Source organism: Phymastichus coffea, unplaced genomic scaffold (genome assembly GCF_024137745.1).
Source record: "Phymastichus coffea isolate CEN01 unplaced genomic scaffold, Cenicafe_Pcof_1.1 PCOF00171, whole genome shotgun sequence".
Taxonomy (NCBI): Eukaryota; Metazoa; Arthropoda; class Insecta; order Hymenoptera; family Eulophidae; genus Phymastichus; species Phymastichus coffea.
The window spans coordinates 192275-208545 of NW_026706982.1; the positions used below are offsets into that span (position 1 = coordinate 192275).

At 35.4% G+C, this 16271-nt stretch overlaps 3 protein-coding genes and 1 long non-coding RNA gene across 4 annotated transcripts; 3 read left to right on the plus strand and 1 right to left on the minus strand.

Annotated features, from left to right (window-relative positions):
• The first annotated feature begins 363 nt into the window (after nucleotides 1-363).
• LOC131673293 (putative helicase mov-10-B.1) lies at nucleotides 364-3466 on the plus strand. The gene is made up of 9 exons (XM_058951187.1): nucleotides 364-845; nucleotides 914-1087; nucleotides 1220-1376; nucleotides 1444-1580; nucleotides 1688-1810; nucleotides 1883-2082; nucleotides 2157-2409; nucleotides 2510-3078; nucleotides 3336-3466. Exons 1-9 carry the CDS (start codon nucleotides 364-366, stop codon nucleotides 3464-3466), a joined length of 2226 nt encoding a protein of 741 aa, XP_058807170.1.
• Nucleotides 3467-6997: 3531 nt separating this feature from the next.
• Nucleotides 6998-9372, plus strand: LOC131673294 (putative helicase mov-10-B.1). Its single transcript, XM_058951188.1, has 7 exons — nucleotides 6998-7207; nucleotides 7275-7411; nucleotides 7513-7632; nucleotides 7731-7930; nucleotides 8017-8272; nucleotides 8361-9178; nucleotides 9254-9372. The coding sequence occupies exons 1-7, from the start codon at nucleotides 6998-7000 to the stop codon at nucleotides 9370-9372; spliced, it is 1860 nt and encodes a 619-aa protein (XP_058807171.1).
• Nucleotides 9373-9787: 415 nt separating this feature from the next.
• Nucleotides 9788-11504, minus strand: LOC131673277 (uncharacterized). The gene is made up of 3 exons (XR_009302695.1): nucleotides 11365-11504; nucleotides 10687-10778; nucleotides 9788-9921 (listed from the first exon to the last, which is right to left on the minus strand). It is a non-coding gene; the product is annotated as an uncharacterized LOC131673277 (long non-coding RNA).
• On the plus strand, nucleotides 11453-15644 carry LOC131673276 (putative helicase MOV-10). Its single transcript, XM_058951158.1, has 9 exons — nucleotides 11453-11590; nucleotides 12067-12535; nucleotides 12608-12781; nucleotides 12869-13025; nucleotides 13090-13223; nucleotides 13308-13430; nucleotides 13578-13777; nucleotides 13872-14115; nucleotides 14188-15644. Exons 2-9 carry the CDS (start codon nucleotides 12087-12089, stop codon nucleotides 14768-14770), a joined length of 2064 nt encoding a protein of 687 aa, XP_058807141.1. The 5' UTR covers nucleotides 11453-11590; nucleotides 12067-12086; the 3' UTR covers nucleotides 14771-15644.
• The last annotated feature ends 627 nt before the right edge of the window (nucleotides 15645-16271 follow it).

Below are 16271 nucleotides of genomic sequence, written 5' to 3' on the forward strand. Positions count from 1 at the left end.
TGTGATTTGGATAAAAGACGAATTCCATTCACGTTTTCAGTATAGTAAGACTGATCAAATCCCTGCGATTGTTTTCCCGCAAGCAAGGTAATTATTGGTACATGAAAAGAATGTCATTGATATAATATCCGTATCTACTCGTAGCATGCTTTAGATGTTGGTGGAGGAAGGAGCCTTAACAAATCCATTAATAATGACATTCCATATTCAATTCTAAGATTTTTTATCGTTATTATAATTAACAATAATTAATAACTGCAACGATAAAATAGCACACGTTGCAATGCCGGTGCATGTAAGCTATATGACTTGCTCATAATTCTTTTTCAGAAGTGTATATGAATTGTGTGCTGACTGTTAATCATGTTTCGAACGAAAGAAGGGCTGAACAAACAGGCGCATCAAACATGTTCGCCGATGCCGCCGTATCCCATTCCAGTCGAGTTGCAAACGGTGTTGGATATCAATGCTCAATCGGAGTTGTGCAGAAAGTCAGAGATGTATTCGGAAGTTCTCCAAATCATCGACCCTCTGAAACATGTCGATTTGTCAGAGTGCCATTATGCACAACTACTGACGCTCGGTCTCTTCTTAGAAGAGTATCAAACTAACGAAGAGATGAAAAAACGAAAATTGTTCAATCAAACAATTAAAAAATTACCTGTCAAAGATCCAAATGAAATATTATTCTCAATACGGGTGGAAGAACTGGATGAAGAGCATGCGTGGATACGAGAAGGTGATTTCGTCGATGTCATTGATACGAAAATGTATAAAGAGATATACACACTTCGAGTTGCGAGAGTAACGCAGACATATATCATAGCGAGTGATGATGCAGCAAAGTAATTTAATTCAATTTTCATTGAGCTATTAATTGACAATCCGTAATTCGTACTTATTTTCATTTCAGATTATCCAAGGCCTTTGTACCGACAAATTTATATAATATCAACTTCCGTTTTCAAAACTATCCGCTGAGATGCGATCACCATGCTATATGGCTCACTTACAAAGAAAATACTATCACTTATCTTTTTCCAGAAAAGGCCAAGCCTTTTATAAATAAGAAAAGTCAAACTTACGGGTAAATTTGATAATACTTATCACGCTTTTAATTCCAGCATTCATCAAACGTATTTCAAATTGAATCAACATATCTCGAATTCTTTGAACTCTAGATGATCTATTCAACTCAACGTAACTAAATGATTTACAGCACAATGACGATGATCAATCCAGCTATTGAATCAAATCCGCAGCAGAAACAGGCGGTGCTGCACATCGTCAACAAGTCGTCGTTCCCCGCTCCGTATATTTTATACGGACCGCCTGGAACGGGGAAAACTGCCACGTTGGTGGAAGCCATAGTTCAAGTAAAAGAGCTTATTTTCATTTACATTTTATATGAAAAGCAAACCTCATCAAGTACACAATTTGCAGATACACGAAGCCTTCCCGCTTAATTGTATTTTAGTGTGCACGCCATCTAACACTTCCGCCGACGAGATAGCAAGACGATTGCTGAAATATGTGAATTCGTCCTACTTGTACAGAATTTACAGCCAATCTAGAGACAAGTAAATAATTATTCATCAATATTTATAATGACTTCCAATTAATCTACTTGTCGTTCCGAATTGAAATAAACTTTTTCATGCATTACTTTAAACATAAAATATTACAGATCAACTATCGATAAAGAATTGCAAAACTGTTCTTTTTTTGGAAAGAATAAAAGAATTCCATTAAGGCGCGAAGATATTATTGGAAAAAAAATACTTATATCAACATTATGCACTGCAATGAGGTATATATTTTAATTGTATTGATCTATTTCAAGTCCAGGAGTGAATGATGACATTATTTTTATATTTATTAGATTTTCATTGATGAAGCTAAACGCGGATTATTTTTCCCATATCTTTATCGACGAAGCAGGTCAAGGAACTGAAGCTAATGTTTTGATTCCTATAAGTGTAGCAAGTAAAGATGGCAAACTACATAGTCAAATTATATTGGCGGGTGATCCTAAGCAGCTAGGGCCTACAATAATATCGAAGCTTGCTGATAAAATCCTTGGTAAATAGGTTATTTTTCTACAACTTTTTTGACAGTACTCGTTTGATCATACTAATCATTATTTATTATTTTAGGTAGGTCTATTTTGGAAAGAATAATGCAGTACGATATTTATCAAAAAGACCATTACAATAATTATAATCCCAAGTACATAACTAAGCTCCTGCATAATTATCGTAATCATCCAAAAATCATTCAAATTTCCAACAAATTATTTTACGACAATGAGTTGATTTCCAAGTATTCAAACGGTAACGAGAAAGTAAATTTTCCCATAATTTTCAACGGAGTTGCGGGTGAAGAAGAACAGTACTCGTTTTCTCCAAGGTAAAACTTACGATCTCGATTTATTCGTCTACAGAAAAGGCAAACTAAACTTAATTTAAAAGGTGAAAAATTTGTAATTAATTTTACCATTTGCTGGTAGCAAATTCAATTATGAAGAAATACGCTTAGTTTTGCGATACGTTTACAACTTAATAGACAATAAAACGGCATTTGGTGAAGTTGCTGCTAAAGACATCGACATAGTTACGCCGTTTAAACTTCAAAGCAAACGAATCAAAAAAATATTGAAAAAGAAGGATCTTCAAGAACGAAAGTTTCTTTATAAATTATTTGGGAAGAACATCAAACTTTCTGACGATGACAGAGATATCATTGAAAGTGAAATGGAAAACGAAGAGGATATCGAAGAGGCTATCGAAGAATATATCGTAAAGGGTACCGAAGAGGATATAAAAAAGCTTAAAATGCAAAGTGGAGCAGATGTCATACCCGATGATCAATATAAATACCGAAATCTTAAAGATATCAACGTCGGAACGGTGGACTTATTCCAGGGTCAGGAACGCAAAATAATGATAATGACAGCTGTCAGAAGCAAAACTTTCATTTGCAACGGGAAAGAGAACATCGGTTTCTTGTCACATCCAAAGCGTTTCAACGTCGCTATGACGCGCGCTCAAGCAGCCCTCATCGTCATAGGAAATCCTGGTATTCTTCAAAAGGACTTTATGTGGCATTATTGTTGAAGTACTGCATAGACAACGGATCTTACCGTGGATTAAAGTTCGACCTGAAAATTTCGTGCATTAAAAACCCAATCCTGCAGGACAATATTGCTACTTCCCTCAGTTTATTCGCTGCACAGCCGTTTAAGTTGTTTCAACTGAGTAATTTGCACACGCACTCTAATCGTAAGTTCAATCAATGAATTGAAATAAATTGAAATTTCATTGTTTTATTTGTAGATGATCAAGACTTTGATACAACTGAAATATGCAGAACTATCGATTTATTCGGAGGTCTTAAAAAAAATACAGCTAACAAGAACACTCCAAAAAAGATGTATAAGGATTTTTCTCAATTATCATTAGACTAGTCTAATATGTTTGTTTTGTAACATGATGCCTGTACCACGACGACGGTTACACCATCTGATTAGTTTATTTTATATAAATAATTATTATGTAAAAATTAAATTTTATATTGCATCTTAATATCAATAAAAAAATTACATCTATAATCAATCAAAGACAATAAATCTATAAGGGAATTTTTATATAAGAAGACATCGGAGGTTGAACATCAGTCATCAGACGTTGACCATGGTGAAAAAAATTGCCTATGATATATTATTGCACTAATAATGTTAATATAGTAGGTCTATATTTTTTATTATTGCTCGCATCCTGCGCAATCATGAACACACCTAGTAGATGTTAAATAAACCAATTGATTTTTAATTTGATAATCTTGGTATACGTGCGATGTCTGCTGTCCAATGTCTAATATCCAATGTCTTATGTAGATAGTCTCTAATTATGGCAAAACAAATCTACATAAATAAATTTCAGACCATATTTCTATTGAATGGAATTGGTTATTGGGTAAATATCATGAAAAATACAAATGAGTATTTAAGAAGATCTTCAAATTAATACAATTATCTTCAAAGTCAATTAAAAATTTTAGTAAACCAAATTTAAAAACAAAAGATTTTAGATCAGATATTAATCGCATTAACATGAAAGTGTTGTGTACTTATTTGATACAATTAGTTATATTCATTACTTGGTCAATATTCAATTAATCTCTAGTGTTAGCTTATGTCTCGGTACTTAATAGTTATTTATGCATCAGTAGCATAACGAATTTTTTAGACGGGTTAAAGAAGTTGGAGCATCGCTGGGCCAAGTGTATTGCACCTAAATGAGACTGTGTTAAAAAATAAAACTCCACTTTTCCAAAATTTTCGTGTTTCTTTTGTAGGCTAAGTACTTATCGGACCACCCACGTATATAGCTCTTTATAGGATCTATATACCTAACCCTACTCCTGCGGCTACAGTTATCACTACGACGCTGATGTGATTACAAGTAATGTATAAGATTTTTTAGTCTGCGCGAACGTTATTGGTACTCTGCGATTGATTAAAAGTAAGTTTCAGTTAAATAAATTACGTTGATAAAATATTTAGTTGGCTTTGGCTGCAAACTTAAAAAATTTATTGAAACCCTTAGAGCGTTGAATTAAAGAGTGGTCGTAAAATTAAGAATATAGAAAGGTTATTTTGAGTATGCGCCGTGTACTAATTATCCACAAATAAAAATGTGATGCAGGAGTGTTAATTTAGTTTAAATAAATTTAGAAATCGTGAAAGTGTTCGAGTGGACATAAGTGATAGGTAATTTTGAAGTTCGTAGTGTAACAATTATTTTCTTTAACGTGGTTTTAAGAATTTCACTTAATATTACTTTAGTGTTTGTAAAATTACATAAGCAACAGCCACATTTGTTGCATATTGCAATGAGAAGTAATCGTAATTGTTCAGTTCAATGCAGCATCTTACAATACGTATTCAAAGTATGAAACCATACAGAGATTGATAGTATAGAAAGAAATCGTAAAAATTTTGAACAATCCGTAGACTATATATCGTTTCGCTTCGTTTAGAAATTCTCTAATCGCCGGTGATCATTCGCGTACTCTGCCTGGACATTTATTCAGAATCCAAATTATTTTTGGCTATTAAGCATCGATGACACCAACGAAGGTTAGGTCAAGGGTTCATTTTGGCAAGTTATAAAATATATAATATTATTTAGTGTCCCCGCATTCGATGCCATCGATGCTCAATTCTCGAAAATAATTTGGACTTTCAACTTGGCGGGCCACAAATTGATGTCCAGACAGTGAATCCCCTTGATTTCAAGTAAGGTATACAACACGCAAGCGCTGTGGCGTTCACATTACAACAATGAACTTTAGTCATATTAATCTTAACATACTATCAATTATTACATTATATCTTGTCGTATCAATTCATAACTTCAAAACTTCAAAATTCAAATAATATTGATAAGATATGCTGCGTGTGGATACAGAAAATGTTGAACGTTTCTTTCAGATTAACAAAAAAATCGCACACTGATTGGTGAACATGACCCAGAAAACGCGCAGAGGTGAAACAACTCCGCCGGAATACCCCATCCCCGAAGACTTAAAAAAAGTTCTCGATGTCAAAAAAAAATCGGCGTTCTCGGTGAATTCTCAGATGTACTTGAAAGTTTTGAAATCGTTGAAGGCTATGAAGTACATGGATTTGTTGGAAAACCATTACGTGGAAATGGTAAAGCTGGCTCTCTATTTGGAGGAATATCAGTGCCGTGAGGAAATGGAAAAGCGAAAATTATTCAAGCAGGTGATTTATCGACAACCTATCAATAGTAAATGTAAACTTTTATTCAAGATACATGCGCCGCATTTGGACAATGAGGACCCGTGGGTCCGAGAAAACAATATCGTCGACGTAACGGATACAAAAACCTATAGATCGTATACTCTTAAAGTCACGTACTTAAAGAAAAATTATATCTTCGCTAGCACCGACTCCAGAAGGTAAACGAACCGATTGGCTATTGAACAAACTCGAGATGATCGTTAGCTGTAATTTCCAATCTTTCTATTCTAGTTTTTACCAAGAGTTCGAGCCGAGGCGCTTGTACAACATAAGCTTCCGCTTTCAAAATTACACGTTCAGGTGCGCTCACTACGCCCTGCGGTTGATGTACAGCCATAAAACAATTACTTATTTGTTTCCGTCCACATCAAAGCCGTTCGTTACCGTGAAAAATAAAACTTACGAGTAAGTAGACTTATTGCCGCGGCTATCGATTAGCGTCAGCTTCCAAACTCTTTTAGGTATTTGCTTTCTGACGTTCATCGGTCAGCCGATCGACTTGCCGATATTATAAATTACGTTTGTTGGTTCGTTCGAAAATGACAGTCCTTGACGGTGGTGCGCAATCGATTGCACATTAGATGAGAGTAAGGCAACGACGCCCGGCTTGTGCGTTGTTGTGCGAGTGTTTTACTCTTAAGCGCAAAGAAAGCACGCGACAGACAGACGCGTTTGAGCCGCGCTCATTGAGTGGCGGCCAATAGTAGCTCCTTTAAAGAGAAGCTGGCGTTTCCCTTTCGCCGACGCTTTTCTTCGCGCAACAATCTCGATAAGCCCACAACCCCTCGCATTCGCGCGCACACACGTACACACACACACGAAGAATAAAGTAATCCCATCAAGTGGAGCATCGAGTAAACAAGTTCCTTATAAATATCATTAAAAAATATGCGTAACATCTACGCGTATGAGCAATTTAAAGAAATATAAGCCACTCAACGACAGTCTTAAACTCTTGAAACTCATCTATCCACACGCGATAAGGTCGCAGCGAGCATATCTTTGAATCTGTCATTTGATCGGTCACCCCGCAGATGGTCATTAATGCCACGATATCAAATTGCGCTTTAAGTAATAGGTATTTCTCATTGTAACATTCCAATAAAAAGACACGGTTTGCTTATTCATTACGAAAAATGCATTACTCTCAATAATCTCGAATTAAAATACATGACGAAAAAAGAAAAGCACTTGGCGCTGCAACATGTAACGTTTTTCTCCAGCCCATTGAAAATGTTCAATCCAAATATTGAAGCAAATCCGCAGCAGAAGCAGGCGGTGCTGCACATCGTCAACAAGTCGTCGTTCCCCGCTCCGTATATTTTATACGGACCGCCTGGAACGGGGAAAACTGCCACGTTGGTGGAAGCCATAGTTCAAGTAAAAGAGCTTATTTTCATTTACATTTTATATGAAAAGCAAACTTCATCAAGTACACAATTTGCAGATACACAAAGCCTTCCCGCTTAATTGTATTTTGGTGTGCACGCCATCCAACACTGCCGCAGACGAGATAGCAAGACGATTGCTAAAATTCATTGAGACGTCTGAAGTGTGTAGAATCTACAGTCCGTCTAAAGATCCGTAAGCTTCTATTAATATTTGCGCGAATGATATCATGCGCTTTGACAAAACCAAATTTGCTTGAAGTGCAGTGAATTTTATGCCAATTAATTATTTTTTAGATCGACTATAGATGAAGAATTGAAGAGCTGTTCTTATGGTGGAGGGACAGCAAACAAGCAAACTGACGAGTTTATTAATAAGAAAGCCATTCTCGTTTCAACTTTATGCTATGCGATGAGGTGAATTTTTTACTTCTCTGTGGAAGGCATTCACTTAAAAATCGAAAGAATAACTATAACAATAATCGCTTGTCATATCCATATTTCTATCTTTTTAGATTTGTACTAATGGGACTGAGAGCTTCATATTTTTCGCATATTTTTATTGATGAGACTGGTCAAGGCATCGAACCAGATGTGTTAATTCCGATAAGTATAGCAAGTAAAAATCGCAAACTTTACAGTCAAATTGTTGTAGCCGGTGACCCTCAGCAACTAGGGCCGACTGTCACATCGAAGCTAGCTGAGGTCATTCTTGGTAAGCTGCTCACATCTTCTTAAACAAGGTACATTTGGTTGTGATTGGATTTCCAGTAAATTAATTCTATATGTCTATGTCTTAAGGGAGATCGATCTTAGAAAGGCTTATATCTTACAACATTTACCAAAAAAACTATCATGGTAATTACAATCCCAAGTACATTACCAAGTTGCTTCGTAACTATCGTAGCCATCCAAAAATCCTTCACATTTCGAATGAATTATTTTATGACAATCAATTATTACCGCAATTGTCAATTGATAATAATCAAAAGGTCCAATTCCCCGTAATTTTTCATGCAGTTGACGGTCTCGAAGAAAAAAGCTCCTACTCTCCGAGGTAACTTTCATGTTTTTTTTTTTGTTATGTTATGTCAAGTGTATACAAAGCTAAAAAATTATCAATTAATTTTAATATTTGTTTTAAGCACGTTCAACGTCAAAGAGATAAATGTAGTTTTGAAATACGTTTACGATTTAATAAATAATAAAACCGAATTCGGCCAAGTTACTGCTGAAGATATAGGTATTGTTACGCCGTTTAAGGAGCAAAGTATGAGAATCAAGAAAATATTACAGCAGGAAGACGCTAAAGAGAAAAAAAAGATCAAAGATAACGTTGATACTGAAAATACAGTCCATGTTTTCGAAAAGTATAAAAAGGGCGAAAAGAACGAGCTCAAATCGGATGAAGTAATCCAAAATAAAAATACAAAAGAAACGAATATCAAAATAAAAGACGACAAAGAGAAACTTATAAATGAAGTAGGAAAGGATGGAAAAACGAAAGTGAAGGTGCAAAAAATAAAGAACGCCAAATGTCAAGCAGCTAATGATGTGAATGAGATTAAGTGCAGAAATTTGAAAAACATCAATGTTGGAACTGTAGAACTCTTTCAAGGGCAGGAAAGAAAAATTATAATAATGACTACGGTCAGAAGTAAACTGCTCTTGCACGATGGCAAACAGCACCTTGGCTTCTTGTCAAATCCAAAGCGATTCAATGTTGCCATGACGCGCGCTCAAGCAGCCCTCATCGTCATTGGAAATCCCAGAATTCTGCAAGAGGACGAAATGTGGCGATATTTCTTGAAATATTGCATAGACAACGGCTCGTACCGTGGATACAAATTCGCTCTGTCGGAATCACATAGTAATAACCCAAAACCCGTGCTGTCCGGATCGCAAAGAATTACTACTTCAGCAAAATTATTCAAAGGAAAACCATTCAAATTCTTCCCATTGGGTATTTTTCATTTTATAAATTACGTATACAGGCGTTTGCAATATGCACTAATGAATCGACGATTTTATGCTACAGATGCTATTGAATCAAAAAAAATGACTGCTGATGTACTTGCAAAGTCTAGAAGATGTAAATATAAAGAGCCAGCCCAATCGAAACTTTGCGAGAGCTTCAGAAAATTGAGTCTGACATAGATTTTATCTTTTTCAAATTTTAGTAATATTACTTCGTAGTTTCATAGTATTTAATCATTTTATTTTTTTTAGTATTATTAATTGTTTCACATTTTAATATGACTTTTTATAATAAAGTGTATTTTGACATGATAAGATTACTAATTGTAAGTTAAAAAAATAAAATACCTACAATTAGTTCTTTTATCTTCCCCGAGTTTTCCAAGTTGAATATCGATTTTCTTGTTTGCCCTTAACCGTATAGTTTCGTCTATAGTAGGACGTAGCTGTACTTTTGAAAGAGAGAAAGACGAAAATGAAGGGAGAGGGAAAAGCATGGAAGGAGAAGATGAAAAGCTTGGCGAGGGTGGGGATAGCAGGGAGTATGCCACTTGTTCCACTCCTGCAACTTGGATGTTCAGCTTGTGTAATGCACAGGAATTCCATGGCTTGGTTTTAGCGTGTAATGGCGTCCAGTGTCGGCCGTAATAGAGACATTTACTAAGTTGTTGTGTTTCACAGTGCCTTATGCAGTCAACTTACTTTAGTGAGACGTGTCGAATTGCGCAGCTGCAATTATTTCATACCAAGAGTCAATGAGGACGCGCGCGAAGCTTTGAAACTCCTACTGTACCTATACGTACGTATATCAAAATTTGTGTACCATGTACGTGGAATTTTTTCGATTGTTACTTTTCAACTTTCGTGTTTAATTAAGAAAATAATGCATTTTAGGGCAAATTTTACTGCTTTCAATGCGAGAGATTTGATCAAAATTTGCCAGAATACTCTATCCCCAAGAATCTAAAGGAATTCGTATGTATGCTGAATATGAATGCAGAAATTAATTTCTCTTCTTTTCAGAAATTTCGGAAACTCTAAATTGTACAGATATAGCGACGACCTCGTTGAGAGTCATTACCTACCACTCTTGAAACTGAAAGTGTTAGATCTATGAAAAAACATACATTGACTATCAAGACGTTCGACAGAATAGTCAGCAAGCAAACTGCGGCGAGGAGATAAAAGACAAACAATTTATAAAAGCTAATGATGTCGTTAATATTATTGATAAGGCCACGTTGTGTACTCCGAAGGTGACTGAAACAACTCGAACTCGTATCATTCTTTATGATGATTGTAAAATGTAATTAGAAGAACCATATTTGTTTCTATAGCAGCCCGCATATATTAATTGACTTTTCATTTAGGTTTGATAAGATTTTTCCATTGAGAAAAGCTTTCATCCTCGTTAAATTTCGACTTTATAATTATCCCATGAGATGTGCTCATTACGGTTCGTGTCTTATGTATGAAAAAAGTAGTCTGACTTACCTTTTTCCATTCAAAAGCAAGCCACTTTGTCGAGCGTGACACTCCAGTCGATCCTTGGTATAGTATTTTTTATTTTCTAAGTAGCTGAATCACTGCGTCCGATATGTAATTAAAAACTTGTTTATTTTTTCAGCGGTGTGGATGTTCACGTCATTACTCCTGACATAGAAAATAAGCCTGAATAAGGCTGTTTTCAATATTATCAACAGAAACGAGGGGAACAGCTACAACGTTAACTAAAGTAAATTATCAGGTACTCAAAAAATCTTATCGATATACTTTCCCTCGAAATGGATAAAATTTGACGGACGAGAAGCCATTGAATCTTATGTGTTATCAATATATCATCGATTGATTCGTCAGTGGCAACTTACAGAGGAAGTTATGAAATTAATTTTTTGTATCAAACAAGTAAGCTAATTCAAACTCATATGATCATTAAGCTTAAAAATGATCAATTTTTGTACTGGAATAGAGGAGAGTCGTTACGTATCTTTTCAGGCTAATAATCGATCCCACAGTGAAACATTTTGAAATGAAATCATGGCGTGATTGCTTATTTTAATATTTATCATGACCGATTAAAACAAATTGATTTGACGATAGGCCACTGTAGAATTACCCGATGACTATTTATTAATAAATATATAACTTACGGGATTATCAATACCAACATACCTGTCAAATTTCGTTATCTTATATTGCTATCGTATATTGCTTAACGTTGCAAACCATGAATGAAGAAAAATCAGCAAATCCCGTTAATTTTGTAACACGTCGTGATACGAGTTAACCTGAGTTCAATCCGGCCAGTCGATTGGTATCCGCCTTGAAGCAACGTCGCGTCGAATGCTCTCAAAATCGTGACAGCGAACAGTAATTTTCGCCGAGGTGATAAATCAAGGTTGGTATATTTCTTTGATTTTATCGCCAAGGAGCAACAGTGGGTGGGGATTTTCGTTTTGGAAACCATTAAAAAAGATACCGTGAAAATACTACAAATGTTTTCCTTTTTTACTGAGGGCCAATTCTATTTTCAGATAGTTGAGTCAGATACAAGCGTTTACGTAGAAAACACGTGGAAGTTCCGAACGGCGCGTCGATGCTATAGTTTTCGCATACCGACAAATGCGTAGCGAGCCCGCGACGCGTATGAGTTCTCATATCTACACTGTTGTGATACAGTCGAAAGCGCGGGATATTCACCGCGACAACAAAATGTTACGTCACCTATATAATTTTGTTCGATCGAGAGCGGTCGGCGAGATATAATTTTTGAATAGTCAATGAAAACTTGTTTCGTAATTGATGGAGTTACGGTTGACTTTAAAAATTTGCCTTTTGCATTTCAACACTAGGATGATTAAAAATTAATTGAAGTTTCAGAGAAACCTTGAATCATGTCCGATCGAATAATTTTGCCGGAATATCCAATCCCAGAGGAATTGAAATCTGTGCTCCGAACTAAAAGTTATTCATTACAATCGATATCTTACAAATATGCAAAAATTATAGCAGCTTTGAGGAGTGCTAAGTGCATAGACATTCAAGAGAAGCATTATCTTCAATTGTTGAAGTTCGCTCTCTACTTGGAGGAGCACCAGAACACCGAAGAAGTAAAAAAGTATCGATTGTTTAGACAGCCTTTAAGAAGGATAATAGATCCGACAGGGGACCTGAGACTAGCATTATTTCAAATAATTGTTGACAATGTGGTAGATGAAGAGAGACCTTGGATAAGACCGAATGATTTGGTCGACGTGATCGATATCTATGACAATAATGTATACACGTTGCGAATTACAAAAATAATCGAAAATCAAATTATCATCGGTGACTTCTCCAAAAGGTAATAGTGACAGTTGCAAAAAAGCACTATACAATATTTCCAATTTAATCTTGCAAATTCAATTTTGTCTAGATTGTGTGATACTCATGTGCCAAGTAAGCTTTACGATATCGACTTTCGTTTTCACAACTATCAGATGAGATGTTCTCACTATGCTATAACGTTGATGGACTCACATAAAACAGTTTCCTACCTTTTCCCAGAGAACAAGCAATGGCACGTTGAAAATGACAACTGTCACATCGAGTGCGTATTTTACTGAATGTTCAAATTCGAAATTCTGAAATATTGTGCGCTAGAAATGCCGACTGAATAATTTCCGTTAATTTACAGTTCTTTTCAAACGGTCAACCCTAATATCGCAAGTAATCCCGAACAATTGCAAGCCATTTGGCATATCGTTAATTTATCCTCGTTTCCGATACCTTATATTTTATACGGGCCACCTGGTACGGGCAAAACAGCAACTCTAGTCGAAGCGATGTGCCAAGTAGGTCGCTTTATAACTTTTATTCATCGCTAAGAGTTTTTTCATTACATCATTTTCTTTTTAGATACTCAAGAATAGTTGTAACAACATATTAGTATGTACCCCGTCAAATGCTGCAGGAGATGAAATTGCTCGAAGACTGCTAAACTTTGTTCCACCTGGTATGATTTATCGAATGTATAGCATGTCTAAGCTCTTGTACGTATCGATATCTATCGCTAATTTGCAACGAAACGCCATCGAGCGCGAATGCTACTTAATTTAAACTTCATTTGGTTTTAGCTCAACTGTCAATGAAGATTTCAAATTCTGTTCAAATGTTGAGAAAAATGCTGTGGTATTACCAAACATCGAGCATTTTCTCACCAAAAGAATAGTTATCACAACTTTATGTCTTTCAGCCAGGTTCGTTGACAGCTTACGAATTCCCTTTAGTTTGGAAGTGTAACTTGTTGTTTGCTCGACAATCGTCTTGCAAATTATCTTGAAATTTTCTATTATCAAAGTGAATCTGGCTCTTGACAGACATAAATTTCTGGATAATATTTACAGGTTAATAATGATGAGGATTCCGTGTAATCATTTCTCGCACGTTTTTATCGATGAAGCTGGCCAAGGTACGGAGTGCGATATGTTGATCCCTATAAGTTTGGTGAGCGAATGTGGAAAGCTGCACAGCCAAATCGTGTTTGCTGGCGATCCAGAGCAATTGGGCCCAGTAATTATGTCGAAACTGGCAAAAAGTATTTTGGGTAAAAATATTGATTAGGATATTACGTCTGCTTCAGACTTGAAAAAATGTTAATTTTTAGCAACTCGTAACACGTTATTGAATTTTCGAATTAGGTCGATCGATTCTAGAAAGGCTCATGTCTTACAACTTATATCAGAAGGATTGTAATAATAAGTACAATCCAAAGTATATTACAAAGTTATTACAAAATTATAGAAACGATCCAGCTATCCTGCACGTCTCGAACCACCTATTTTACAATTCTGAATTGATCGCTAAACGTCAAGGAAGTATAAAGTTTCCAATTATTTTTCATGGCGTCGAAGGCGAAGAAGACAAGTGTCCGATTTCTTCTAGGCAAGATCACATTTTATAACGTATGACGATGCTCCCACTACACCGATCTTTCACAACCAAATATGCTTTCAGCCGCTGCAATAACAAAGAACTGTCTTTAGTGTTGGATTACGTGGATGCTTTATTGAAAAACGGGCTGGGTTTTGGCCGATTCGTACCCAAAAATATCGGTATCGTGACGCCATTTACGTTGCAGAGCAAGCAGATAAAAAAAGAGCTAGAGCTAAGAAGACTGAAAGACATCAGCGTGGGAACCGTCGAGTTATTCCAGGGACAAGAGCGAGATGTGATAATAATGTCGACGGTCAGATCCAAAACGTTCGTTCACGAAGGTATAGAACACGTTGGCTTCCTCTCCAGTCCCAAAAGATTTAACGTTGCCATTACAAGAGCAAAGCAATTACTCGTCGTCATCGGCAACCCAAACGTACTTCAGATCGATAACAACTGGCGCTACTTAATCAAGTTCTGTATCGCCAACAACTCCTGCATAGGCGCGACTGTCGATTTGAAAAATTTTAAAAACAAGAAGTGCGCGTCTGATTTCAATTTTCTAAAATCTTCGGTTCTTTTTGACAACCAGTCGCTGCTGTCGGTGCACTCGTGTAGCGTTGAGATGGTAGACCTCATGGACAATTTACACGCTTTTGACTGATCGTCTTATGCGTCCGCCACAGTTCTCAGTTCTCTTTTTAAAAAGTCTAGTCCTTTTTTTGTTACGTAATTTTTATTGTATTCCGATTAGTACGATATTATCATTGTCGACAAGTATCGGCCGCATGCTTTACTTTTTATCGAAAGTTTTGAATATTTAAACTTTTGTTCTTGACATTTCTACGTTCACTCAACGCCTTGTGAAAACATCGCGAACGTAATCGTTTTTTTTTTTCTATTGTCTAACGGGTAATAAACATATATTAATTTTTGCATATAAATCGTTTCAATAACTATCTCCATTGCAAAATTAAAAGAAATCGATCTAGAGTGAAAGGAAAATGGACAGGCTCGTATGCCAAAAAAGACCATAAACGTGGATGCTTTTGAGTGCTCGTGCAGGCTTTCAAAGAGTTTCCATTTTCCCGCGCACTACTCGCGAAAAAGGCAGAGCTCAGAACCAGAGGCTGGGTCTGACCGAAGTCGAGAACATGCGCTGCGCAGAAGCTCTGTATGCTGTAACTGCGCAACGTGTAGTTGCTAGTGCGCACCAACTTTAACAGTATCCATGGGTCCGATTGACATAGAAGTTTTGCTTAAATTCTAGTGACATACGGTTTCAATTTTAGTGATTTGCGTTCCGAATGTTCCAGTACTAACCTTTTTATTTACACATTTTTATTTGAATTATAATTTTTTGTAATTTAATTAATAGAAAATATGCAATATTTGGTTATGAAATAAATTATTCTATTACTGTAATTAATATTATTAAAGAATAATATTGTAATATTATTGTGAAGTTATTAAATATAATTCATTAAATTAATTTATTCATGGGATAACCATGTTCGCATAAATAATTTTAGGCTTCAATAAAAGACATTATTAAAAATGAATATTTTTACAAATTACATAAATTCCATGTCCATTAAAAAATAACGCTATATTTGCGCCATTCATAAATATCTGCTTTTCGTTGCCATATAGCAACTAGCAAGTTAGTGTACCCAGCGCTTACATCTAAATTTAGTTATCTCAATCATCAAACATGGTTAATTATTCTATTTGAATTTAATTTAATTTCATTACTTAAGTTCCATTAAATTATTTTTTCATATTCACAGTATTCAGAATGGTCGTACTTATGATGCAAGACGCGTTTTATGCGAATAATTGATATATGTATGTGTTCTATATACATCATTTAAAACTAGAACGTTTTGATATTTTGATAAAAATTTACTTTTTCTTTTAGAGAAACTTATACAAATTTATTTTATCCACCATCAATATTTCACTGATATGCATATAAATTTATAATGTATGAACATATTTATGCAATAAATAAATTGTTTTAATTAATGATATTTAATAGCTTCATAATAATACTACAATCTTAAATTAGAAATATTAATAGCGGTACTGGAATAATTTATTTCTTAACTGAGGGACTTTCAATATAAGGATCCATTAGACATCGGACATCGGATGTTGGACGA

Excerpts from the sequence above, each read along its gene's own strand:
- LOC131673294 (XM_058951188.1), top strand. The coding sequence starts at position 6,998 with ATGACGAAAAAAGAAAAGCACTTGGCGCTGCAACATGTAACGTTTTTC. Across the intron at positions 7,208-7,274 it reads TGGTGGAAGCCATAGTTCAA|ATACACAAAGCCTTCCCGCT; the intron begins GTAAAAGAGCTT and ends CACAATTTGCAG. Across the intron at positions 9,179-9,253 it reads ATTCAAATTCTTCCCATTGG|ATGCTATTGAATCAAAAAAA; the intron begins GTATTTTTCATT and ends TTTATGCTACAG.
- LOC131673293 (XM_058951187.1), top strand. The coding sequence starts at position 364 with ATGTTTCGAACGAAAGAAGGGCTGAACAAACAGGCGCATCAAACATGT. Across the intron at positions 1,377-1,443 it reads TGGTGGAAGCCATAGTTCAA|ATACACGAAGCCTTCCCGCT; the intron begins GTAAAAGAGCTT and ends CACAATTTGCAG. Across the intron at positions 2,083-2,156 it reads GCTTGCTGATAAAATCCTTG|GTAGGTCTATTTTGGAAAGA; the intron begins GTAAATAGGTTA and ends TTATTATTTTAG.
- LOC131673276 (XM_058951158.1), top strand. The coding sequence starts at position 12,087 with ATGTCCGATCGAATAATTTTGCCGGAATATCCAATCCCAGAGGAATTG. Across the intron at positions 13,224-13,307 it reads TATAGCATGTCTAAGCTCTT|CTCAACTGTCAATGAAGATT; the intron begins GTACGTATCGAT and ends ATTTGGTTTTAG. Across the intron at positions 14,116-14,187 it reads AAGTGTCCGATTTCTTCTAG|CCGCTGCAATAACAAAGAAC; the intron begins GCAAGATCACAT and ends ATATGCTTTCAG.